General features: G+C 39.8%; 2 protein-coding genes across 10 annotated transcripts in view; both read right to left on the bottom strand.

The window, feature by feature from the left end:
* MCM10 (minichromosome maintenance 10 replication initiation factor) overlaps positions 1–9,552 on the bottom strand; it is a 39,181-nt gene extending 29,629 nt beyond the window's left edge. Inside the window, exons 1-6 of one of the 5 annotated variants that reach the window (XM_065921119.1) lie at positions 9,494–9,552; positions 6,979–7,063; positions 3,632–3,973; positions 2,211–2,315; positions 1,935–2,075; positions 156–327 (exon numbers count right to left, since the gene is read on the bottom strand). In XM_065921119.1, coding sequence (XP_065777191.1) covers positions 156–327; positions 1,935–2,075; positions 2,211–2,315; positions 3,632–3,973; positions 6,979–6,985 — 767 coding nt within the window. In that variant the 5' untranslated portion in view covers positions 6,986–7,063; positions 9,494–9,552. Of the gene's footprint in view, positions 1–155; positions 328–1,934; positions 2,076–2,210; positions 2,316–3,631; positions 3,974–6,978; positions 7,064–9,205; positions 9,309–9,464 lie in introns of those variants that run through there. The other 4 variants (XM_065921118.1, XM_065921116.1, XM_065921115.1 and 1 more) reach the window with 4 other exon arrangements.
* A 10,216-nt stretch (positions 9,553–19,768) lies between these two features.
* Positions 19,769–27,786, bottom strand: part of OPTN (optineurin) — a 40,245-nt gene continuing 32,227 nt past the window's right edge. Inside the window, exons 12-15 of one of the 5 annotated variants that reach the window (XM_065921113.1) lie at positions 26,479–26,609; positions 25,139–25,221; positions 20,848–21,003; positions 19,769–20,349 (exon numbers count right to left, since the gene is read on the bottom strand). In XM_065921113.1, coding sequence (XP_065777185.1) covers positions 20,879–21,003; positions 25,139–25,221; positions 26,479–26,609 — 339 coding nt within the window. In that variant the 3' untranslated portion in view covers positions 19,769–20,349; positions 20,848–20,878. Of the gene's footprint in view, positions 21,004–23,857; positions 23,941–25,138; positions 25,222–26,478; positions 26,610–27,786 lie in introns of all 5 variants that reach the window. The other 4 variants (XR_010661425.1, XR_010661424.1, XM_065921114.1 and 1 more) reach the window with 4 other exon arrangements.

Below are 27,786 nucleotides of genomic sequence, written 5' to 3'. Positions count from 1 at the left end.
AGGCCTCGTACGGTCAAGTACAAGAGCTATACGTTTCATGTGACTCGGCGGTACAAACACACTAACTCTGGGAGGCTCAGTCCCTAGGAAGGAGGAAGAGGCATCTTGTGGGGCCTATGAGCAGAGTGAAAGAGAGGGCTGTTAAAATTACTGACCTGAGCCTCAGGCCGGAGAAGGCTTCCACGGAGACTTCCTGAGCCATTTCCCCTGAGCCCCTGGGTGTCCCTGCACTCTGATCCCTAGTCATCCCACCAGGCTTGTTCCCAGGAGTTGTTCGGAGTGGTTGGGAGAGTACACTTGTCATCTTCAAAGATGAACATTGGGGCTCTAGAAAATATAAAAATTAAAAAGAAAAACCACACTGATAATGAAACATTTTTTATTAGAACTGTTTCTTTTTTAATCAACACGTCAAATCTTGAGAGAGTAATGGAAGCCCACAGGATCATTTCTGTACTACCCCCAAACCTCTGCGGTGTAGTTCAGAACTTCCTGTGTATGGAAATGTTTTATAGCACTGTTGTCCATGTAGTGGCCACCGGCAGACACTGACCACCTGAAACTGACCAGTGTGTCTAAGGAAATGAATGCTAATCTGTAACCTAATTAGCTACCAGTGGCTAGTGGCTGCATCAGTTCTACTCTAAAACACTTTTTCTGTGCAGTTACTTGAATATTCACCATATACAGAGCACTGTGGTAGATTTCATAAGGGACCAAGAGCCCTCCTTCTGAAATCAGTAATTAGTGGAGATTTGTGCACAGGTCAAACTCTACCTGAAAGACATCCAAAGTTAGCTTCCCTTTGTTTTCTTGTTTCATTTCAATTCATTTCATTTTACTTGTGTGTGTGGGGGGGGTGGTGGGGATGGGGTGGCAGGAGTGTTAAGCGACCCAGGATATTCAGATCTGGTTCTTCTCATATTTTATAAGCGTTTGATAATGTTCCTGAGGGTCAGAAAGCTTGGGTATTCTCCTTAATAAGTATAACTCTCTCTCAAATAAGATTGGTATTTACTTTCAAAGTGACTTTGGATCACTGCTCCCAAGGCAGGGGCCAGGGTAACCCTAGAACTTTTAGAATCACCAGAAACCATGCCCTTATCTCAACACCTCAAAATTCAACTTTGGACACTGCCTAATAAAATACCTTAGTAATATCAGAGGTCCTAACGGAATAAACACCATTAGTAAGAGGATACATGGACTATATCATCTGTTGTCAAATAAATATGAACACACAGATGCTACAGCCATTCTGTATTGCTGTGTCATATGCCAATGATAGCCAAAAAGGGCCTTTTTGAACATGTGTGATCAATAAAACGCTGCTTACTCTAAGCCAAGTTATCTCCAGGTCATTTTCTCTTAGATCTTCTGAAGAGTAATTACTTTGGGCAAAAAATAGTACAACAAAACCAATACACAGAGCTTATAAATCCTTTACATTTTATTTTGTGTGTATGTATGTATGTACTGAAATAGGATTTTATTTGAGTACCACTCTATCTTCCTGGCAAAGATGACTTTTCATAAGAATGAACCCTCTGGCTTCAAATAAAACTTGACCATTTTATTAAAGAGATCACTGTGCCTCAGTCTCACAGCCTGAAGAGTAAATCTTTAGCTTTTAGCATAATAACTCAACCCAGTGGTTATATTTCACTATAATTCAACTTCAGGACTATAGAACCAAAAAAAATAATAAATCCACTAAGCATTTAAATACTTATTCTCTACCCCAGTATTTTCTAAGCACTTTGAGATGTACACAAAGATTATGAAATATAGAATGTGGTTCCCGTTTCCAGGAAACTTACTTTTCTCAATGGGCAGGTAAGATGGACCAACACACACACCCATACATAACAATGCCAAAATACATGGTAAACAGAGCCCAGGCAGTGAGAAGCTAGGGGCCATGAGTACTATACCTGCAGATGAGACCTTTGGTGTCCGAGCCACTCGCTTGGGTTTTGGTAGAGTAGGGATGTCAAGCTCCGCAGCAAAGCACAATGACTCCTGAATTTTCTGAACTTTCTTCTCCTTAAGAGGGGGACGTGGAGACTTATCTACTTGATTAAAAGAAATTAGTAAAGAAAATTTAGAAAGGGGTTCAAAAACTGTTTTACCAGGAGTAGGATACAGAAGTGATGTTATGATTTCTTTGTAACAGAAATGCATACTATCCCTAGAATTAGTTTGATTACCTGGGGTTTTACGTGAAAGGGTTGGACTTGCAGGCTGTTTAATTGTCGCTAGTTTCAGCTGTTCTTGTAAGGACTTCATTTGCTCTTGCAACTTCCTTAATTCATCTAGGGGAAAAAATATATTGATTTAAAAACCAGACCAGATGAAATATCATACATAATGAAAGTGCTGAAATGATTTTTGATGTCTATCCATCACCTCCAAAACTTGAGACCCACAACAGAATCACACACTGAGAACTCACAGTTAACTTTTGCACTTTAAATAGTTTCCTTTAGAGAAGTAAACATGGCATTTCCAGTAAACAGATCTCTAATACCAAAGATGATTATGAATTTGTACTGCTGACAGTTAGATCCATGGCCATGGTTGACAAGTTCTTAAGAGTCAAGACATGATTATGGCCCCTAAGCAAGGATGACATGCAAATTTGTGAAGCTTTCCATATTTAAAACAAAACAAATAAGATACAGGGATATAATGTACAGCACAGAGAATAAGCCACTATTCAGTAATAACTTTAAATGGAATATAATCTATAAAAATATCAAATCATTATGCTATATACCTCAAACTAATAACACTGTAAATAAACTATATTTCAATTAAAAATATATATGTAAGTTAAAAAAATACGTATCAGAGAGATGTCAGGAATAAGAAAATGGCAACCTACTCCAATATTCCTGCCTAGGAAATCCCATGGACACAGGAGCCTGGTGGGCTATAGTCCATGGGGTCTCAAAAGAGTTGGACACTATAGCGAATAAACAACTACTTCATAAAACTTACTAATACATATAAACGTTTTATAGTTGATGTTTATAAGTATCTGGATCTTCTGTTGGGATTAAAATAGAAATTCTGTAGCCAAAATCTACCTGGAATCCTAATCACACAGATTAGCATGAATGACCTGGAAGAAGTCACTTACATGCTCCAATGCTCCTGAAACAATGAACTAAAAAACTTGCCATACTGCTTTTTTGTGAGATGATAAAAACAGGAAAAAAAATCTGTAACACTAAAAAAAAAAAAAAAAAGGAAAGAAAGAAAAAGCCACTCCTAGATGGATCTGTTCAGAAATGGTCTTCTGCTCAGAGTATGAGGTGGCTTTGCAGTCTTGTCCCTTGGCTCCCTTTGCTAAACCCCAAAGTATTATTTTTCTATAATAAGTGTGAGAAATGTTACAACCATTTTGCAAAGGCTCAATTATAGCTGGCTGACCCTGATATCAGGGGGACCGCTGCGCTCTCAAACGCTGGCTTTAAATGCTTGCTCCACTAACTTCTACAATTTTCTTTGCAAAGTCATTTATCTCGATCTCTGACTCAGCAGCTGTTGTGGAGAAAGCTGTCAGATGGGTAGTCTTCATCTGGTCTATCATAAAGAAATTAGAGAAAGCAAGTGGTTAGGGCACCTTGCAACTCCTGATTAGTTTTCCCTTGACTGGGAGCAGGAGCCGGGACGACCCTCTCTTTAGTTGACTGTGATGTAGGAGCTTCTTCCTCATCTGTTAAATCTCCCATGTCTCCAAAGAGAGTGGCCAAATTCTCCTTTTGGTTTTCAGCCCTTTCCACTTCTCCCTCATCAGTCTCCTCTGTGTAAGATTCACCATCACCATCAGCGTCAAAGAGCTCATCAAATGAGTCAGGTTCACCATCTTCCTGGGTCAAGGGCTGACTCTCTTCTGAATTACAATCCAAGGCCGACTCATTCTCCTCCAGCAATGCAGTCAGCAGAGACAAATCATCTTCCTCTCCTATGGGAAAAAGAAGAAAAAGGAAAGAAAGGAAGCCTATCTGTGAAAAACAGCCATTGACAAGCAGAGTTAAAACAGTCAACATTCATAATGCAGTTAAAATGACTGCAGATTCACTATTTTGCCTGGTACATGTAACTATTGTTCTTGTTTCTACCTTTCTTCTCCCCAAGTGCTTCTTGGAACTAGGCTAAGAAAGTAGGGGCCAGTATCTACTTAGTTATCTCAGTGGGCCAGCCACTTGGCTAGATCTCTTTATCTACACTACTTAAGTTAATCAGATGACTTCCTGCATATGAAATTCAATCCACAATGGAATAATTGAAAATCTTGCCAAGTATACATTTAGTTCCTAGGTGTATATATTCCCCCACTTTTAATTGTTTGAGCAATTTTTAAAAACTACAGAAAGTTACAAAGCATTACATTAAATGTACTCATATCCCATCAACCAGAATTAGCTATTAACTTTTTATTACAGAAGGAAAGGGCAACCACGCCAGTATTCTTGCCTGGAGAATCCCATGGACAGAGGAGCCTGGTGGGCAACAGTCCATAGGGTCGCAAAGAGTCAGACATGACTGAAGTAACTTAACACATACACAACCTTTTATCAAGTTTGCTGTTGGCTTTTATGTTAGTAGTTTATTATGTCACATCTTATCCCAACTCCTTACCATAGCCACCAGGCCCCAGTATAATCACTGTCATAATTTTGATGTATCACTCAAGGCCATTCTCCATACTTTTTACATAAATACATATTCATTAACATATCTGGCAACTATTCACATAGCATTTACACTGCACTGGGTATTATAAGTCATCTAGAGATTATTTAAAGTGTACAGGATATGTGTAGCTTGTATGCAAAAAATATATGCCATTTTATTAACATATCAGGGACTGGAGCATCTGGATTTTGGTATCCATGCAGGTACCTGGAATATGTGCCCTGTGGATACCAGAGACGACTGTATTAATTGATTTTAATCCTTAGAGCAAAATAGATAGGAAGACAGATGTTTGATGACTTGTCACAGGTGAAACTGTCAAGAGCAGGAATTTGAACCCAGGCAGCCTCACTTCAGAGTTCAACTTTGACACTGAAATACGTTGAAGTAGTTTTAGTCTAGCTCTGACAAATTCTTATACTACTTCTAAATTTTGTTCATTTTGCAGGGATATGTGCAAAATATTTACCTAGTAAACAGTGAAGAGGGATCAGCCCTGGTTCTCTCATGAAAAGATGGATTCAAGTCCAAGAGTGTGGAGCCACTAGGCAGCCTTTCTCATCCAAGGTTCCCAGTGGTGTGGGCACAGGCCTCTTCCAGGGTGTGCTCTCTGTAACAGCTTGGAATGGGGGAGAGAGGAGGGCCTTTTGGCTCCATTTTGGGTATGCAGTTATCTCACTTTGAGCCTGGGTAGCCAAGTAGCCTCTTCTCTCCTGCTACACCCTGAAGTCTTCGAGTCATTGCTAACTAAGCAATTCAGATTAATTATTATGTAATCTCTGACTTTAAGCTTTAGGTTCTTTCATCAGATTCTAGACCCTGAGTTGGCCACTAGCTCATTTCCTTCTGAGGTCAAGGAGCGTAGAGTGGTAAAAAGGGTATTGGTTTGCTGATCTAGAGGTCTCGATCCTAACCCAGGCTCCTGTGCTGACCTGTTTCATCATGTGATCCTGAACAGACCCTTAATTTCTCTAGATTTCAGCCCCCATCTTTTCAGTGAGGGAATGTATCATGTATCCTTAATGCTTATGCTTTAAATGCCTCTGATTTTATAAAGGAACCATGCCCAAATTGTGGGGAGGTAAAAACGAGCAAATAAAAGAAGCAGATAAATCAAGAATGAAGAAATCCAACTGGCCAATAAACAAACCAACAGTTCTCTACCTCTAGTAATCCTGGAAATGCAATTAAAATAGTGAGCTACCTTTTAAAATCATCCATCAGATTAGTTAAAAAATCTTGGATGATGCCTCAGATGTTGGTGAGGTGGTAGGGAGAAACGCTCACACATGTGCCAAAACAAAACAAAACAACATAATTGCAGCATAGTTTATAGTGGGAAAAGATTGGAACTAACCCATATGCCTTTTACTGGAAAATGGATTATTAAAATGCGATTCAATCTTACTATGCATTGTAATTGAAAGAAATACAGAAATTGAAAGAAATAAACTATATTTTGATTTGGATCAATCTTACATACAATGTTGAATGAAACCAGGAGAGGAGTAACACGTACAGTGTGAAATAATTTATATAAATATTTTAAGGTAACATGGATACCAAAATCTACAGATGTTCAAATCCCTGATATATTAATAAAATGGCATATATATTTTTTGCATACAAGCTATGCATATCCTCCTGTACACTTTAAATAACCTTTAGATGACTTATAATACCCAGTGCAATGTAAATGCTATGTAAATAGTTGCCAGAGCTTAGCAGACTCAAGTTTAGCTTTTTGGAACTTTCTGGAATTTTTTTCCCCTCAAATATTCTCTATATGTGAGCAGTTGGTTGAATCTGCAGATGGGCAACCGTCAGATATGGAAGGCCAACTGTATGCATAAGATCTTGGAGCAGTGCATGGCACATAGTAAGTATATGCCAACCATCTTTACTATAAAAGACAACCAATGTTATTAGGAACAGAAACTGCACCTGGTTAAAACAAATAACATTCACTGACTGAAGTGAGATTTCTATTGAACTACTCAGACAATGGTGAGGGTAAGGTAACTATTTTCACTATTTTATAAGTGATATAAGTAACAACTAAAGAAGGAAATGGCAACCCACTCCAGTATTCTTGCCTCAGAAATCCCATGGAAAGAAGAGCTTGGCAGGCTACAGTCTACAGGGCAGCAAAAAGAGCTGAACACGACTTAGTGACTAAGAGAGAGAGATAGATAAGAAACAACAAGCCCATGGACAAAAGATTGATTTTTCATGAAACAAAGGGCAATTGAGAAAACTGCCAGGACTCACCATCCATGCTGTCAAGTGAACAGTGATGATGGAAAACTGAGGGAGTATCAAGTGACCAGGAGATGGCAGCAATGCAGAACCTTGGCTGTGTGGAATCAACATAGGAAAAATCACTCTCAATTGTTCTCTCTCACATTACATATCCAACAAATCCAGCATCCTACAAATTGTAGGAGCTTAAGCTCAGAATTAATCCAGGACCTGGCCATTTCTAACCCCAGCCAACCAACTTTCTCTCCCTCCTTGTGTGGATACAGTCCCTGTGTCTTGTCTGCAAGCTACTGTTAGGCAAATTTCGTTGAGGTACAGAGTTGTTTTGTAGATTAGACAGTAGATTACACAGATGAGACAAACTGTGAACATGCATTATGAAGCTCAGAGGAATAGCTGGCATAGCTAAGTAGGATAACTTTATATTATCCTGTGCACTTTCCTTTTTTCATTTAAAATGATTTTTAAAACTACAAAAGTGTAAATTTTCTAGGCTACTGTTTAACTTCTAAGTGCTCTATAATATATATGATCTTGGTAAGTTCGATGTCAAGGATTAATTACGGTGCTTTCTTTTCATTTATTCACCAGACATTCCCACAATCCATCATGTATCTGGCACTGTGCTGTCAACTGGGGAACCTGAAAGACTGTAAGGTTCCTGAGGGTTGGATATGGGCAAACTGTCTTGGTCATTTCTATAACCAACCCACCTCTGACCTACCCACCGCCCCCCCAATCATCTAGGACCATCTGACAGATGCTAAGGGTTCTTTCTTCAATATACTGCTAATATCTTCTGTGCTGTGCTCAGTCCTGTCTGACTTCTTGCGACCCCATGGACTGCAGCCCACCAGGCTCCTCTATCCATGGGGTTCTCCAGGCAAGAATACTGGAATGGGTTGCCATGACCTTCTCCAGGGGATCTTACCCACCCCGGGATCAAACCCACGTCTCCAGCACGGGCAGGTGGATTCTGTTACCAGTGAGCCATCTGGGAAGACTCTAACCTAAGGAGTCAGGTGGGAAAATCATGAGAGTACTGATATCTTAAGGAGCGCTGGTCCTGGCGGAAGATGGAATGGAGGGAGTGAAGGTTGAAAGGAGTGCGAGGACGTGGGAGAAACCTCAGAGGCATAGGATCACATCCCGTGGGAGCCTTGTTCAGTATCTGGAACTCAGTGTATACCTCAGAGTACCCTACTGGGGAAAGATTAATTTCAACACCGTTCCCTGATTGCCAGTACAGACCTCCTGCTCAGTCACTCAGTGGTTTTCAACTCTTTCAGTCGAAAATCTTCGACTTCTCTCCAAAAACCTAGTCCAAGTCACTATCAATCTTTTGCCTGGAATACTGTATTAGATTCTCTGTCCCTCTGAAATTTATCCTCTGTTCCGCTGAAATTTATCTTCTGTGAAAACACTACAGTAATCTTTTCTTTCCTCAGCAATAACTGCAATCTCTTAAGAACATAAGCCAGATTACAATATTTCCTTAATAAAATTCTAATTAGTTTTCCATTGCCCTTAGAACAAAATTTACAAAGCCTACTTGCTCTCCTGCCTACTTTCACTTCCCCATTTTTTCTACAACCACTCCACCCAACCCCAACCCCGCAATAATGCTTCATCCAGACTAGCCTGCTTTGAACTTCTTGAACACACAAGTACTTTCAGGCCTCTTTGGAAAGCTCTCCCCTATCTCCTCCTCTTTCCTCAGTCTCTGCTTAACTACCAGTTTTTCTAAGCCTTTCCAGACCACTCTATCTGACCAGGCCCCTGGAACTCTCTCACCTCATCGCTTTCACAACTTGATCGCACATTCCACTATGGTGTACCTGTTTGTTATCTGTTTCCTGGTGGCTCAGACGGTAATGCGCCCGCCTACAATGCGGAAAACCAGGGTTCAATCCCTGGGTCGGGATGATCTCCTGGAGAAGAAAATGGCAACCCACTCCAGTACTCTTGCCTGGAAAATCCCATGGATGGAGGAACCTGGTAGGCTACAGTCCATGGGGTCGCAAAGAATCGGACACGACTGAGCGACTTCACTTTCACTTTTTCACCCACTTTAAACTGGATAACACGAAAGTAGATGTGATGGGAGCCTTGCACCCCTATTAGCAAATCATAAACTTAAGCATAAATTTATAAAAGAGAAAGTCCAAAGGGCATGTATTTAGCAAACGTTTTAAACGGTTACCTTTAAAGAGAAAAAAAATGGACCCTTACACACCTTGGACGGCCGAACGCCTGGCACCTCTCGGCGCCTTTCGGAACTACCCGCCATTTCCCAGCTCCGAAACGGTCCACGGCTCCGCACCCAAGGCCCTCCCGGCCGCCCGGCCCCGCGTCAGCCCGGCAATCGGCCCAAGCCACCTCCGCGTTTGCCTAGTTCCAGTCTCACCCTCCTGAGGGCCCCCGAGCTCCGCGCCTCTCGCCCTCGGAGCTCATTAAACCCTCACACAGACGCCTTCGGAAGCCCCTCAACCTACCCCACAACACCCGCAGACTCGCTTCTTACCCGGCTCCTCACCCCTTTACTCTGCACAGCCGGACCCGCCAAAATTCCAACTCTTCTCCGCCCCAGCTTCTGACGTCAGACGCACGCCTTCTCGGGCCTGTACTGATTGGCTACTTCAGAACTCTGGGCGGAAACGACCTCAAGGAGGCGGGGAGAAGGTGACCCTTGCGTTTAGCAATCAGATCGGCTCACGTGACCGGCGCCCTCTTTGTTGGGGGCAGGGGAACTCCCGGTCGGTGAAGTCCTAGGCTCCTCCGGTTAAGTGTTCCAGCGTCGGGAAGTAGATGTGTCTTTTTGTGGTCAGTTCCTGACACTTTCCGGGACTGACTGTCATTCGATTCTGAGCCTCGTTTTCTCTTCCTGTGAGGTGGAGGGTAACTCTTGATGCCGACAAGCCTACACATTGAGGCTCAGACCGCGGAACTCATTGGAAACTTTCCCCCTGCCCTCACAGATTGCCGGTGTTGCCTGTATACAGATGTTGTTGATTATTTCATTTAGTTGATTATTTTACAATCTTGTGTTCAGTTGAGATAATTGGACTAAAAGAAAAGTCTGGTCCACTTTTACCTCTGTCTTATCTTGGGGAAGTAATATCATCATCATCTGTAAAATGAGAAGGAAATACTAGGTGATATTCTTTAACATAGTAGAAACCACTGTTTCTAGAGGAGTCCGTGGTCCTTAGACTGGGAATTGCGTCAGAGTTGGGAATAACTGTTTTCTGCTTCTTCCCATCAAAATGTCAGCATCTGAAGACAAGGGACTGTATCTTCGTGGTCCTATCTCTTCCTCTCTCTCCTCTTGCTTGTACCTGGCACACACGAGATGTTTACAGAGAGAAAATGTCGAGAGCATTGCCTTCTTAGCAAATCACTTAGCTTTGGAGGGCTCATTTTTTTTTTCCCCCCCCCATCTCTAGAGTGCTGATGAAAGCAATACCTGGGTTAGAGGGTTTCAGGAAGGATCAAATGAGAATTTCCAGTACATTTTTACACTCTGGTTATCAGTCATAGTCACTTAGTGCCTTTGATGTGCAAGGGTGGGCAAAGACGTCTAATTTGGGAGATGTGATGTATGCATAAAAGACAAATTACATAACATGACAGGGGGCACCAATTTTGCTGAAGAGGAGGTGAAAGAGAAGGTGAGGTGAAAACACTTTTTTTTTTTAAGTTGATAAATCAAACTGTGTGGCAGATGATGAATACCAAGTCAAGAACTTTATTCTGTAAGTGTTAAAAAGACCATGTTTGAGCAGGTGGGGGAGGAAGGAACAAGAGCTAGATAGAGGAAGGTGTGTCTAAGTGCTTAGGCTCTGGAGTTAAGAGGGTGTGATTTTTAACTGCCACATACTAACTATGCAACCTTGGCTAAATTAGTGAACCTCTCTGAGCCCTAACTTACCCACCTGCAAAACAGGGACAGTCATAGTTATTTCACAGGGAATTCATGAGAAAAACTTAAAAATATGCAGAGTGTGCCCAGCACATGTAAGTAAGCATTAAATGTGTATTTTTTATTCTTACTACTTTATCAGGCAATGCTTAGGATGATTAAGCTAACAAAGATAGGTGCTCAGGAATTGGATATACCAGAAACTGGAGGCAAAGAAGCTCTATAGGAGATCGTGAGAGTCTCAGACTGTGAGAGCTGAAGGGAAGAGATGAATGGGAAACATGTTATGAAGGAAACTTACCTGCTTTGATAACTGACCAAAGGAAAGTTATCTTTGGCAGGAAGAAGAGGATGATCGCCACATTGGTAATAGGTGGGAGACCAGCAGAATTATAGAGGCAGAACTTGCTTTGCACAGCGTAGACATGGTGAGTTCAGCCTGTGGTGATGGCGTGGAGATTTTAGGACTACCTTTAGGTTTGTGACCCAAGCCAAGAGGACATATCAGGGCTTCAAGTGTAGGTTTAGTGAGTACAGTTGAATTCTCTAAGGTAGAGATTTTAGAAGCAGAGTATCTTAGAGTATGTTTCTGGGGGTTAACACGCCAGACGACAGGCTCAGTAGAAAGCAATGCTATTCAAAATCAGATCTTCTAGGAATAATGGCCAGTTTCTATAGCATCCCTATCACCTGCCTGTAGGCGTCTGCCTTCATGTCTCATGCTTAATGGTACAGAATTCTCTAGAGTCTTATCCCAAATTTGAATTTGTCCAGCTATCTGGACAAAACTCTTTACTGAGAAAAATGTCCTTCCATAGAGGCAACACTCTACTGAGAGATGAACGACCCCTCTGAGAAAGAGGAAAACCCAACCTCTAGTTTTCCTAATAGAATATTGTCTCTGTTGCCCAAATAAATGTCTGTTACTTTTCAAACAATCTAGAGGTTACTTTAAGCAACAGGGTATGTTCTCCATCTCTACTGATGTTTTACAAGAGAACTAATAAACTCTAGCTTTGCTGGCTTTAATTAATTCATAAGAACATTCAACACATTTCTTCCTTGGTTTTTGCTGAGTTAAATACAATATATACTTTATGTATGTGGAATAAATGTTATCCATGATTATGGATCCATATATTTAAAGGACAAAATTGCTCCATAAACAGTGAGAGTTCCTGGACCAGTATTTTTTTTTTTTTGTATTATACTTCATATCTTTGTAATTACTTAGCTAGAAAAAAAGAACACCTACGGTATTCAGTGATGACTAGCATTTTCACAATGAGAATATAATGTTCCTTCAATAATTTTTAAAATGAAAAACTCTGGAAGTCAAAAGATACCAAAGAAGATAGAACATTATTTCTACTTTTTGCCTTTCATAGCAAAGCAGTTTTGGTACCTTTCCTTCTTTCATGGAAACATTTGAATATTGGTTCATATGCTTGATTCCTGTTACATTTAAACGCTGCAACTGGCTGTTATGTCAGCTTTCTTCCATTGAATTAATGATAGCATAATGAATCTGATATCTTATTAAAACCAATTCCAACTGAGTCCTTTCATTATGGGTCAGATGAAACTGTTAGCCAGTTTTTACCAGAATCTTGAGTGTATGATGTACACAATATATTTTATGTGTATTCATATTAAATAATCATATATAGTTCAAAGGTTTTTTCATTTTTAAGAAAATAATATTTTTTAGAGTTACTTTAGGATTACAGAAAAATTGACTGGAGAGAATAGAGTTCCCACATAGCCCCTTCCACAAACAATTTTATTATTAACACCCTGCCTTAGTATCAGACTTTTTGTTACAACTGATGAGCCAATATTGACACATTATTATTATTAACTAAAGTCTATAGTTACCCTGACAGAGAAGGCAATGGCACCCCACTCCAGTACTCTTGCCTGGAAAATCCCATGGATGGAGGAGCCTGGAGGCTGCAGTCCATGGGGTATAGTTACCCTGAATATTCATTGGAAGGACTGATGCTGAAGCTCCAAAACTTTGGCCACCTAATGTGAAGAGCTGACTCACTGGAAAAGACCCTGATGCTGGGAAAGATTGAAGGCAGAAAGAGGAGGGGGCAGCAGAGGATAAGATGGTTAGATACCATCACCAACTTGATGGACATGAATTTGAGCAAATGCCGGGAGATAATGGAGGACAGAGAAGCCTGGTGTGCTACAGTCCATGGGGTTGCAAAGAGCCAGACATGACTTAGCAAATGAACAATGATGACATAGTTTACATTAAGATTCCCTCTTTATGTTATACATTCAATAGGTTTTGACAGAAGTATCCACCATCAGTATTATCCAGAAAAGTTTTATTGCACTAAACATCATCTGTGCTCTTACTATTCATTCTTCCTTCCACCTAACCCCTGGTAACCACTGATTTTTTTTTGTTTGCTTGTTTACTATCCTTACAGTTTTGCTTTTTCAAGAGTGTTACACAGCTCAAAGCATACAGTATGTAGTCTTTTCAGATTAGTTTCTTTCACTGACAATATGCATTTAAAGTTCCTCCATGTCTTTTTTGTGGTTAGATACTAGCTTATTTCTTTTTATTAAAACCACTGAATAATATTCTATCATATGGATATACTCCACAGTTTGACTACCCATTTACCTTTTGAAGCACATCTTGGTTGCTTCCAAGTTTTGGCAGTTATGAGTAAAACTATTATGAACATTCAGGTGCAAGTTTTGTGTGGATATAAGTTTTCAGTTCATCTGGGTAAATAGCAAGGATTGTGTGCTTAGTTTTGCAACAAATTGCTGAACTGTCTTCCAAAGTACCATTCGGCAGTTCCACCAGCAATGAATTCCTGTTGTTCCACACACTCCCCAGGTGAATTTGGTGGTGTTATTGTTTTGAATTTGCAGCCATTCTAATAAGTATGTGATGGTATCTTGCTGGAATTTCCAATCCCCTAATGACATATGGGCTTCCCTAATGACATATGGGCTTCCTTGGTGTCTCAGTGGTAAAGAATCTGCTTGCAATGCAGGAGACCCGGGTTCAACCCCTGGGTCTGGAAGATCCTCTGGAGAAGGGCACAGCAACCCACTCCAGTATTCGTGCCTGGGAAATCCCATGGACAGAGAGATGCCTGGGGGGCTACAATCCAAGGGGTCTCAGAGTCGGATACAACTGAGCTACTAACACTTTCACTTTCAATGACATAAGATGTTTAGCATCCTTTCAGTATTTGCCAACTGTACATCTTTGGTGGTGTATGTATTATCTTTCTGCCCTTTAAAAAATTGGGCTGTTTCCTTAATGTTGCATTTTAAGAGTTCTTTGGATATTTCCATACCTGTCTTTTTTCGGATATATGTTTTGTAAAGATTTCTTCCTGGTCTGTGGCTTGAGTCAGTTTTTGTGAAAGGTGTAAGGTCTGTGTCTAGAATTTTTTTCTTGCATTTGGATATTGTGCCAGCATTTCAGTGTTTGTTGAAAATACTATCTTTTCTCCATGGAATTGTGTTTGCTTCTTTATCAAAGACTAGTGGACTCTCTGGGTCTATTTCTGGGCTCTCTATTCTGTTCCATTCATGTATTTATCTGCTCTTTCACCAGCACCACACTGGTTTTTACTGTAGTTTTACAGTAAGTCTTGAAGTTACTGTCATCCTCCAACTGTTCTCACTCAATGCTGTGTTGGCTATTCTGCATCTTTTTACTTTTAATGTGTGTGTATCTTTATATTCAAAGTGGGTTTCTTGTATGCACCATATAGGTGAGTCTTGTTTTTTATTCACTCTTAAAGCTTGTTTTTTAATTGGTGTATTTAGACCAACGATGTTTAAATTGATTCCTGGTAATTGGATTAATATCTATCTCATTTTTACTGTTTTCTATTCATTGCCCTTGTTCTTGGTTTCTTCTGTTATCTTTCAATCTATTTCTGACTTTTCTGGTTTTAATGCAGCATTTCAGTTACTCCATTTTCTCTCTTCTTTTCAGTTCAGGTCAGTTGCTCAGTTGCGTCTGACTCTTTGCGACCCCATGGACTGCAGCACACCAGGCTTCCCTGTCCTTCACTAACTCCCGGAGCTCACTCAAACTCATGTCCATCCAACCATCTCATCCTCTGTTGTCCCCTTCTTCTCTCACGTTCAATCTTTCCCAGCATCAGGGTCTTTTCCAATGAGTCAGCTCTTTGTATCAGGTGGCCAAAGTATTAGAATCTCAGCTTCAGCATCAGTCCTTCCAATGAATGTTCAGGACTGATTTCCTTTAGGATGGATTGGTTGCATCTCCTTGCAGTCCAAGGGACTCTCAAGAGTCTTCTCCAACACCACAGTTCAAAAGCATCAGTTCTTCGGTGCTCAGCTTTCTTTATATTCCAACTCTCACATCCATACATGACTACTAGAAAAACCATAGCCTTGACCAGACGGACCTTTGTTGACAAAGTAATGTCTCTGCTTTTTAATATGCTGTTTAGGTTGGCCATAACTTTTCTTCCAAGGAGCAAGCGTCTTTTAATTTCATGGCTGCAGCCACCATCTGCAGTGATTTTGGAGCCCCCAAAATAAAGTCTGTCAGTTTCCATTGTTTCCCCATCTATTTACCATTAAGTGATAGGACCAGATGCCATGATCTTAGTTTTCTGAATGTTGAGTTTTAAGCCAACTCTTTCACTCTCATTTTTCACTTTCTTCAAGAGGCTCTTTAGTTCCTCTTCACTTTCTGCCATAAGGGTGGTGTCATCTGCATATCTGAGGTTATTGATATTTCTCCTGGCAATCTTGATTCCAGCTTGTGCTTCATCCAGCCCAGCGTTTCTCATGATGTACTCTGCACAGAAGTTAAATAAGCAGGATGACAACATACAGCCTTGACGTACTCCTTTTCCTATTTGGAAACAGTCTGTTGTTCCATGTCCAGTTCTAATTGTTGCTTCCTGACCTTCATATAGGTTTCTCAAGAGGTGGGTCAGGTGGTCTGCTATTCCCATCTCTTTCAGAATTTTCCAGTTTGTTGCGATCCACACAGTCAAAGGCTTTGGTGTACTCAATAAAGCAGAAATTGATGTGTTTCCAGAACTCTCTTTCAGTGATCCAATGGATGTTGGCAATTTGGTCTCTGGTTCCTCTGCCTTTTCTGAATTCAGCTTGAAAATCTGGAAGTTCATGGTTCATGTACTGTTGAAGCATGGCTTCAGAATTTTAAGCATTACTCTGCGAGCGTGTGAGATAAGTGCAACTGTGTAGTAGTTTGAACATTCTTTGGCATTGCCTTTCTTTGGGATTGGAATGAAAACTGACCTTTTCTAGTCCTGTGGCCACTGCTGAGTTTTCCAAATTTGCTGGCAGATTGAGTGCAGCACTTTCACAGCATCATCTTTTAGGATTTGAAATAGCTCAACCGGAATTCCATCACCTCCACTAGCTTTGTTGGTAGTGATGCTTCCTAAGGCCCACTTGACTTCACTCTTTGGACCTCATACAACCCCATGGACAGTTCATGGTATTCTTCAGGCCAAAATACTGGAGTGGGTAGCCTTTCCCTTCTCCAGGGGATCTTCCCAACCCAGGGATTGAACCTAGGTGCCCTGCATTGCAGGCGAATTCTTTACCAGCTGAGCCACAAAGGAAGCCCTCTCTTCTCTTAGCATATTGATTATACTTCTTTTTTAAAACTTTTTTTTCTTTTTTTTTGCAAGGCGGAGGGTGCCCTAAAGTTTGCAATATATATTGACTACTAATCCAAGTTCACTTTCAAAAAATACTATACCACGTCATGGGTAGGGAAAATACCTTGTAACAGAGTATCCCCAATTCTTCATTCCCTCCCTTAAAATATTATTGTCATTTATTTCATTTATCCATTAAATAATCACCAAATACATGTAGCTGCTGTTACTCTGAAGAAACCATTGTCTGTTAATTAAGAATAAGAAAAATAAATGACTTTATCTTCATGCATTCTTTCTCTTGGGGCTTCCCAGGTGGTCAGTGGCAAAGAATCAACCTGCCAATGCAGGAGACATGGGTTCAATCTCTGGGTTGGGAAGATCCCTTGGATAAGGGAAGGGCAATCCACTCCAGTATTCTTGCCTGGGGAATGCCATGGACAGAGGAGCCTGGTGGGCTACAGTCCATAGGGTCACAAAGAGATGCAACTTAGCAACTAAAACAACATTGTCTAATGCTCTTTTTTTCTTTATGCAGATCTGAGTTTCTGATCTATATAATTTTCCTTTTCTCTGACAAACTCTTAACATTTCTTCCAAAGCTGGTCTACTGGCAACAGATGCCATCTGCCTACTTCTCCTTCACTTTTGAAAGATGATTTCCATACACACAGAATTCTAGATTGGTGGTTTTTTCACACTCAGCTTTCTTGTTGATTGTATGGTTGCTGAAGAGGTCTCACATATCTCTTATCCTTGCTCCTCTACAGGTAAGATTTTTTTCCCTTCTGGCTTCTTTCAAAAAAATTTTGTTTGCTTTTGAATTTCTGCCTTTTGCACATGATATACTTAAGTGAAGATTTCTGGGGCATTTATCTCAAGTCATGTTCTCCGAGTTTCTTATATCTGTGGTTTGTGCCTGTCATTAATTTTTGAAAATTCTCAGCCATTATTACTTCAGACATTCCTCTGTCCCCTTCCCTCCTACTTGGTATTCTCGTTGTAGATTTGTTATGCTTTTTATAACTATCTCACAGTTCTTGGATATTGTTTTTTTAAAATTTCTTTTTCTATTTGCTTTTCAGTTTTGGAAGTTTCTCATGACATTTCTTCAAGCTCAGTTGAGTCTTTCCTCAGCCATGGTCAGTCTTCTGATAAGCCCATCGTAGGCATTCTTCATTTCTGTTACAGGATTTTTCATTTCTAGTGTTTCCTTTTTACTTTTTCTTAAGCATTTCCATCTCTCTGCTTACATTACCCCTCTGTTCCTGCATACTGTCATTTTCTTCCATTAGAGCCTATAGGATGTTAATTGCAGTTGCTTTAAATTCCCATGCTTATATCATTATGTCTGAGTTTGGTTATGATGCCTTCTCTATCTTTACAAACTGTGTGGGTTTTTTTTGTCTTTTACTGTGCTTTATAATTTTTTGTTGAACACTGAACATGATGTACTAGGTAAGAAAGAACTACGGTACACAGGCCTTTAGTTTGAGCTTGTTTGTTTATATCGTGAGGAGTTGGGCCATGTTTATTGTTTGCTGCAGCTCTAAGTGTCATATGCTAAAATTTCCTCTGATGTCCTTGCTTTTGTCTCCATTGTTGTCTTTGGGTTTCCTTACAGACTTCTTCTTAGAGAAAGTTGAAGATTGTGCAATTCTTTCCGTTGTAACCCATTGTTGTTATACAGGAGTCCTGTTGATGTGACGGTGAGGTGTTGTGGGGAGGGGACGCATTCTATAGGTCTAAGATCACTCTTTTTGTGTGAGACTGTGCCTCTGGGCTGTGACCTTTACAAGTATTTTCCCTCCTCTGGTGAGAAGAATAAGGCTAGAGGGGGCAGAAGTTGGGTGTATCTGTTTCCCCAGGTTTCTTAGGCTCTGATAACTTCCCAGCAAGTTAGGCTCAGATGAAAGAGTTTCCCTTCTTAAGTTTGCCTTCTTAAGAAGAGCAGAATGTTCTGGTGTCTTTTTGAATGTCTACTTTTCCCCTCCCCCTGCTGCAATTATAGGGGAGTTTTTTTTTAATCTTTACTGTGAGAATCTGGTAGGGCTCATGGAAGTAAAATTCACAAAACTTACGGGGTCCCCCCCAAGACTCTGCTCCCTCTGGAGTTTTTAACTTTTGAGTTCATCCATGTGAGACTTTAGCAATTCTTCAATAATAGCTTTAAGTTTGTCCACTCAGGTACTTGCTCCTCCCATGGTTTCTGCTTCTGAGACCTTGGTCCTGTAATCAGTGACACTCTATGCCTGTCTGTCTCTCCAATTTGGGAACAGAGGTTTGCCCTCTGACTTCACATCTCTGAAGGTGATCTAAGCATTGATGACTTTAAGTTTTAAAAAGCATAGATGACTTTAAGTTTGTTCAGTTTTCTTTCTTATTATAAGGATAGGAGTGATGATGTCCAAATTCCTTACATAGCAGACCAGATCAAAATTACTTTTACATGTAATGTCTGAAGACTGAATTCTGTAAAATTATTACATGTGACATTTTCATTTGCTCACTCATATTTCTTCACAGTTCCCATCTTTCTATTATTCCCATTAAGCCACACAAGGTAAAAGCATGGCCAAAATTCCAATGAAGTATAGTTAACTGATAATCTAGAACAAGGCCTTTGAAGATGAAATTAATGGAACAAGACATGTGTAGATTTTACAAGTTGTTTACCAAACTGTTTGAGTCCACCCAAACAATAGCCTTAATTTAACTTCACCATATGAACTTGCCTTCACCTGCAGTCCTAATTACCAAGGAAACAATTTGATCCCAGACTTAATAAGCACATTCACACTGTTACTTTACATTGGGATCAAATTAATATTTTTACTTGAACAAAGCATAAGCGTATTGCCAATAACTTAAGAGTGGAACCATTTGGTTTGTTTTCTATTTAGGATACTATAGAAATTTATCTACTCCAATATAAAGTAATAAGGAAAAAAATGTTAAACTAGAAACTATAAATAAGAAATTAAAATTTTAATAGTTATTTTAGAAATGTCTTAAACAAACATTCTCCGTGGGGTGAGGTAGGCAAATCTAAATTACTATTGAGTTTGTGCAATGTGTTCTATTGTAATGAAGCAGTAATTACCTGTTTTAATTCCTGTTTAAAAATATATATGTATATATACATATACACACACACACACACAAGTCAGGTTTGTCTAGGAGAGAGTCTTAGGACAAAGCCAAACAGAGGAGATTTTAAACTTTTCTCTTAAATGTTTTAGTATATAGATACACAAGGACATTAATAACTTCTAAGGGTGGCCCAATATTAGCTCATCTTGGTAAACTAGATTTATAAAGTATGGCAAAGCCCTATCTTTTCATCTTCCTAGAAAGAACAATTTCTAATTCAAACAACACTTATTGGTCTCTAATAAAGAGATTTTACTTATATTCATGGAATTAACAAGACAGACCTGAATAAGTATTAAATTTATGTGAAGCTGAATACAGAAAAAACATCCTGTGAAATTAGCTAACCACATATGAACAATGTGTAAGACTCATAAGGAAAATTTTATTTTGCAGTAACTATTTCTGTGATTATGAATATAGAGCCTGATCCAGGAAGAAAATTGATAGCCATTCTTTTTAGAAATTCATATACTGTGTACTGTATAGTAGATAACGTGTACCTGCATCACAAGGGAAGGAAAAGGGACCTTTATGCTGTGGATGGTCACACGAAATCCAGTGAACCTAATGTATCTGCTTCGTGTAGGCCAGCAGTTTTTCACTTGTCCTGATGATCAAGTAAAAGCTCACAGGGCTCATCTGCAAAGAGCCACATCGTAACTTTGGTGCTGTGCTTGAAATGAAACTTTAAGATATACACATATACACAACCCCAAATAGATCTGTCTTAAATGGATAAAGAAAGGTAACAATATAATTTATTTAAAAATACTTCAAAGACACTTTTCTCAATTCAATCTGTGACCACTTCATTTTTCCTGCCTCCCTAGAAGGTTCTAATCAGTGAGGCGTCTTCCATCTTATTACCACCTTTACTCCATCCATGATGTCATACGCTCATTACCTGCACGAACAGTTCAGTGCTCACATCAATTAAATATTAAAAACAACGAGCGTATTATCAGAAGAGTGGTACGCTAAAGATTCTATTTTGCGAGTTATGGAAATGTGCCCCAAAATGGCCTTTATAGAACGTGATTTTCTTTCTTCTAAAATAAAAATAATGAGCCAAAATAGTTGCATGAAACAAATGACACGAAAGTACAACTCTTGGAGGAAAAAAAAAATGAGATTTACCAACAGCTTGGGGGAGGTGAAAGGTCAACACTTAAATGATACAGTCCGTAACATGAATCAGTAGTGTATCTATGTCGGGCAGAACTTCTCCACATTTGGGGCAAGAATGAATTGGAATATTCTGTTGCTGCTGCAGCCAGTTTCTATCCTCGGCTCCTGGGAAGAAGCATTAAATGAAATGTTAATCCATTCCTTCCATAGTGCAAGCAGTTTTTAATAATAGACGGTCAATTTTAATGTTCAGGTAAACTTTGTAATCAATACCTCGTGGGAAATGAACACAGGTTTTTCAGTCTTTAACTGAAGTAATCTATACACACCAGAAAAAAAAAATCTCCAGAAGCAGTGCCTGCTTCCCTGTGATATTAGGATTTAGCCTCTATTCAAGGTTCTAGGTATATGGAAACATGGTTTCATGTTCCAGGTATAGGACAATACATGTTCTGGTAAAAACTAGGATATTTGAGAGAAGAAAAGAGATGAGGATGTAAGCGAAAGGGAAGGAGAGAATGTGGAAAGACAGCAAGCAGAACACTGAGAGGGATCTGGGAACAGTAGGTACCTTCTCAGAAGTGGAGACAACAATTAGGTTCATTCAGCAGTTGGGTTTGAGCACCTGGGGCGGGGGGGAGAGGGATATAGACATCATGGGGACATCAGGCAAGAAAAGTGAGTGACAGGGGTGGGGTGTGCGAGAAGCGCCACAGTTGGTTTCCTGGGAGGGCAGAGAAGGGCTCAGACTGCTTGGTGCAGACAGGCTCCCCTGTTGAGATCAATTCCACATGTGAGAGGAGTTTTAAGAATGAAGAGTTATCCAGGCAAAGAACTGTGAAGGGACTGAAGAAAGAGTCCAGTCATTTCCCTCAATGTTAGAGTTGGACTGAGGTTCAAGTCTAAATCAAAGAATGCTTGATGTATACCAGAAATCAAAACAATACTGTAAAACAAACATCAACAATTAAAAATAAATATATAAAAAAGAATGCTCAAAACAAGCCTTGACTGTTGGCAGGTCCCACGTGTGCGAACCATACTCCGTGCAGGAAATGATTTCTGGCTCCCAGGACACCTCTTTGATTTGACCTTGCTGCACTGATGCAAACCATTTTTAGGTTTTTAGCATCTCCACCCAGGTCGCTAGACTTGTTCAGGTCCCCCCAAATGTTTGTTTTTGCAGATGATAGTGGAGGTAATGTTTAAAATTACTATATACTTCTGAACATATTATTTGAATTGAATAACACTGGAGACTATTATGGACAGTTTGTGTCCAGCAAGCTATAGAAGCAACTTTGAATAGAAATAGTGATCACAAGACATGATTTCTGAAGCAGTGGGCTTGCTAATGGTCTCATTGTTTTAGATTAGGGGCAGTAAACTTTTCCTGTAAAGGGCCAGAGAATAAGTATTCCAGGCTTTACAGGTCATAAATTTCTGGCATAACTACTCAACTCTGCCATTGTTGCAAGAAAGGAGCCAGACAGTATGCCAACAAGAGGGCATGACTATGTTGCAATAAAACTTTACTTATTCAAACAGCTGACAGATCAATTTTGGCCTGTAGGCTGCAGTTTGTCAAAATCTGCTCTAGATGACAACCAGCCACTTATCAGGGACTGTTAATTCATCCCTTTAAACTTTATGGCATCCGTTGGCACCTTTCTTTTTGTCCTGAAACCTTGTTTAGGTTTCAAGATGCAGACTTGGGCTGTTGTATTACTCAGCTAATGGTTCCCTCCACCTCCTGGCTCTTCACTGTAAAATAAGCTTAGTCAGTTTTCCTTATTTACGCACCACACTCATTTCTGCCTTTGCCCTTTTATTCTTATACAGAAGTTATGGCTTCCAGGTGAAGCTTACAGTCACATCTTTCCAAGGCCTTTCTCAAGCCTCCCGGCCCTTTGGTGTCATCCTTTCCTCTTATCCCCAGCACTATTGTTTCTGTCCCTTGCTTGTCATCTTGTTATATTATGAATTCATCTTGTTACATGCATATCCTGTCCAACTAGACCACAGGTCTTCACGGATCTGACCGTGCTTTATGCTCGCCTGTTCCCTCATGCTCAGCTAAGTGCCCTAGGCCAGAGAAGACACTTACATGGCTGCAGAGGACAACCACAATGAAATAACACTGAGAGGAGTTATACTGTTTAAGGCTGCTTTGTTAGGAAACAAACAAAAAATTTTAGGACAATCTCTGTTTGGAATATTGTTACTTATACGACCAAAAACTTATTAGGATAATTATGAATACATTTGTATTTTGTGGCGAGTTTTAGATTATAAATATAAGCCAAAGAGTGTTTGATCAGTTTTTCTTTTTTTTTCCCCTAAATGTAAATAGATATTTCCCTTATGTAGTTATGAGAAAGAAAAAATTTCCTGAGAAATCTAGGTGTAAGAATTGTCCTTTTTTTGAACCAAGACAATCTTGGAGGTACTTATAGATAGGAGACATATGGGTATTCCTAGGATATTTAAATTCAGCTTAGAGAAAAGGCCTGGCAGTGCACGAGTGGGTAGATGCCGCTTTCTCTTCTGATCCTAAAAAATGCCCAAGGCTAATATTTAGACCAGTGCGTCTGCTCCTGCTGGGTACCCCCACCACCGCCAGGTGGTGCTAGTGGTAAAGAACCTGCCTGCCAATGTTCAGTCCCTGGGTTGGGAAGATCCCCTGGAGGAGGACATGGCAACCCACTCCAGTATTCTTGCCTGGAGTATCCCATGGATTGAGGAGCCTGGTGGGCTACAGTCCTTAGGGTTGCAAAGAGTCGGACACAATTGAAGTGACTTAGCATGCACTGTGCTCCTGCCTATGGCCCATGAATACTATATGTATCTTTTTGGAATTTTTTTTAATGTGGATTTTTAACCTGAATCACTACCTCTAATATTTACTTTAATCTATTTTTTCCTGTAGAAGGACTTTGACAGGGGCATTGGCAGAGACAGGCGGTAGAAGGGATGCTCAGAAAACTTTTGCTACAATTTAACAGTGAACTATACATACTATATTGCTTCCTTGCTGTTGATAATCACACTGATAGTTCCATTTCAATGGTCAGTTGGTATGTGGAAGGGATTCAGACTGATCTAGCAATAAAAAATTAAGAATCAGTTTTATGTAAAATTTAGATAACATCTTTTTTTTGATAACATCTAATCAAATCAGATAACATCTGATTCTATTCTAAGTGGCATTGCTATTAACCTTTCATCTAGCTATGTCAGTCTTTGATCCTTTGACTATTATGTTTTTTCCTATCTAGACTCAAGGATAATACTTCCCTTTCAGTGACATAATTTACTGTAAGTGACAGAACATTATTCTTGGAGTATTAAAACCATGTAATAAACACAGCACTATATTTTGTATAAATATTATGATCAGTTTCACTCAGGGAATTAAAATCTGGATATAGAACATAGTGACAGGCTTATTACATGTAGTACTGTGTAGTGGCGAAGAGTTAGATAACCTTGGGCTCCATGTTCGGTTCTGCCCCTTAGAAGCCTTGTGATCCTGGGTTATTGAACCTTGTCTTCTGGAAGATGGTGATACAATATACCTGATGGAATTTTGTGAGGATCAGATGAAGTAATTTGCATGAAGTGATCAGCATAGCACCAGCACATAGTAAACTCTCAATAAATAACCTTACTATGTATGTAACACCAGGCATTGGGTGAGGATATCAGCTCTGCAGGGGCTTATTTAATAGAGTACTTAAATGCATATTTAGAACACATAAGTAACTATAAAATAGCAGATAAGTACTGGAACAGAAATAAAGTACTTTGGAAATTGAGGAGGGAAAGGTCACATCCTGTTGGATTCATGGGGATGGTATTTGAAATGGGTTTTAAAGATGGGTAAGAGTTCACTGGAAAGAGACTGCAGGAGTAAGGAAGGGCCTCTATATGAAGGATACCACATAAGCAAGTGCACTAGGGGTATAAGCTTAGGACAAGTTCAAGGAACAGAGAGTGATTCTGTTGGCTAATATCCACAGGGGAACAGCGTGAGAGAAGGCTTAGAATTTTGGCTATGCCAGGTGCTAACTGCCAGTGTGAAGAGTCTGGTCTGGATTCAGGAGGGAATGGATGGAGTTTGGGGTACTCTGGAAATAAGACTGATTTTTGCTGTATTTTTGGTAACTTGACCTAGAATATATAGAATGTAGTGTGATTTTAGTGTATATAGAATGTAGTGAAATTTTCCTTCAAGCATCTTCTTCACAGGATAGCAAACCCATGGAACCTCTACCACTTGGCATCACACGTGACTCACCCCTTTGAACGAGATAAGCCTGCTGGTCAGCGTCACTTGCTCTCGCCCCGTGACGGCTCTGCATTTCCATCAAGGTCTGCCTGCTGGGATAAAAAGCAATGCTATCTGCGAAACCTTGACATAGGACAACTTAAGCAGGCATTCAACACAGGTGTGAGAAAAAAGAGGTAAACTACAAAGCCAAGGTTCACAGAAACCAGAACTTATGAGTAATTTGAGTTTTAAATATCATTGGCACTAGGACACAATGTAGTAAATATGATTTTTTAAAAATCAGGAAATAGAATGTCAATCAATGGGGAATAGGTTGGAAAAAAGTGGCATATTTCTAAAGCAGGACACAACAAAGCAAATAATGAATTAAATCTGCATATACATACAGATTTATATATATATATATATATATGGTTCAAAATCAGTTATATATATAAAACAAGTTGCAGAATAATACCTTTAGTGATCATTCTGTAACCTATGCACCTTGCTCTAAGAAATTAATATTACCTTGTTTTAAGATATTATATAGGTGTGTGTATATATGCAAAAATACAAAACAGCTGGAGATGCTACACATGAGTTCCAGGCACTGTGGGAGAGGGAGAGAGGATGATACTGAGGGATAGGGAGAAAGGAGACTGCAACTTCATCTACAGTTCTTTCTTCTTTTTATAAAAATATACTTGAAGCAAATAAAAGAAGTATTAGTAACTGTCAATCCTCGATGGGTACATATTGGCTTCCTTGGTGGCTCAAATGGTAAAGAATCCACCTGCAATGCAGGAGACCTGGGTTTGATCCCTGGGTCAGGAAGACCCCCTCAAGAAGGAAATGGCAAGCCACTCCAGTATTCCTGCCTGGAGAATTCCATGAACAGGGGAGCCTGGTGGGCTATAGTCCATGGGGTTGCAAAGGGTCAGACATGACTGAGCAACTAACATACACACACTGGTGTGTGTTATTTTATTCTCTGTATTTTTCTGTTTCTTACTCCTCTATATTTTGTTCTCAAAAGGAAATTTTTAAAGATAGAAGTAATTTTAGCAGTATTTTCTTGTAAAACATATTACAGAATTACTTAAAGTATTAGGAATATTTCATCCATGACAATGGCAGGATATGACTGGAACCCATATTATCATGCTTTTACAATTTATCTAGAAGCAGAAACTCAGTCAGATTCCCACAAGATACTGCCAACCCTTTTAAAGCAAACCAAGTATCAGGAACACTGTCAGGCCAGGAGTACTCACAGTGAGTCTTGTAGCTCAAACAGCTAAAATACTGTGGGTCCCTCTCCCACAACCTGGGTGATCTGTGCTCCAAGTCTTCCCCTCATTTACCTGCCTCCATCTTCGAAATCATTGTTTTCTTTCAGCAGAACTGCCAGCTGCAATGCCAGCTGCTCCTTTTCTTCATGAATCTTCTCTCTTGCTGCTCTTTCAGCATGAAAATCAGAACAATAAACCTCCATCTTTTAGAGGGGAAAAAAAAGAGAAGTTACTACCCAGACAAATGTGGATTCTCTACAGCCTATCTGCTGATAAGTGGAAGAGGCTGTGCTACATCCTGTGACACGTCTTACAAATATTAATAACAGGTACATGCTCCTGCTAGAAACCAGCATAATGACCGTGACCATGTGAGTGAGCCATCCTGAAAATAGATCTTCAAGTTCATCCTCAGTGCAGCCTCATGAGAGACCCTGAGTCAGAATCACCCAGCTAAGCTGCTCCTGGATTCCAGATCCATAGCAACTGAGACAATAAATGCTTGTTGCTTTAGCAGCTTCATTAGGAGAATAATCTGTTACTGCTAAATAAATAAATATTATGCTATAATACATAATTTCTTCACTGTTATAAAATTATAAAGTAAAAATGAATGCCTTAATAGTGAACTGAGCATTATTTTAATACCAGTTTTTAACTTTCTATATTTTCAATTAGGTTTTCCTTTTCAGATTTAGTGCTTCTAGGATATATTTTTTTTATCTATTATTTTAAAAAGTTAATAAACATTTGAATATTCTAATCACAATTTTAGTTGCCAAAAAAGTATGAAATAGATCATTTTAAGGGACTTCCTGCCATTTGTGAGTGCTCTAATATTTTATGGTTTTCACTGGTAGATCATGGGCTTTTTTTCTTGAGTCAGACATAAATCTGAGTTAGGATCTCATTTCCATCACATCATTAGGTTTGAGCCAGTAAGAACTAGGCCTTTGTTTTGTCCATCTCTATATCCCCAACAATGAGAACTGTGTCTGACATTAATTATAAGTGCTCAAAAAAGAGTATCCATCAAAACAAAGCAAACATCTCCGTACAGACTGTGACAAAAGTACATGGCTCCAGGGTCAGGCTCAATCAAATGAAATGCCTGAAAAAGCTCAAAGTGAAATTTTATTCCTGTAGAAATAAAACCAAAGCCGTGAAAAGTGAAAGTTGCTAGTCATGTCCGACTCTTTGAGACCCTGGGAGATATACAGTCCATGGAGTTCTCCAGGCCAGAATACTGGAGTGGGTAGCCCTTCCCTTCTCCAGGGGATCATCCTAACCCAGGGATTGAACCCAGGTCTCCCACATCACAGGCATATTCTTTACCAGGTAAGACACCAGGGAAACCCCAGAATACTGGAGTGGATAGCC

The sequence above is a fragment of the Muntiacus reevesi genome, chromosome 2 (assembly GCF_963930625.1).
Source record: "Muntiacus reevesi chromosome 2, mMunRee1.1, whole genome shotgun sequence".
NCBI classification, from domain to species: Eukaryota; Metazoa; Chordata; class Mammalia; order Artiodactyla; family Cervidae; genus Muntiacus; species Muntiacus reevesi.
This window is presented reverse-complemented; position numbering and strand designations above follow the sequence as displayed.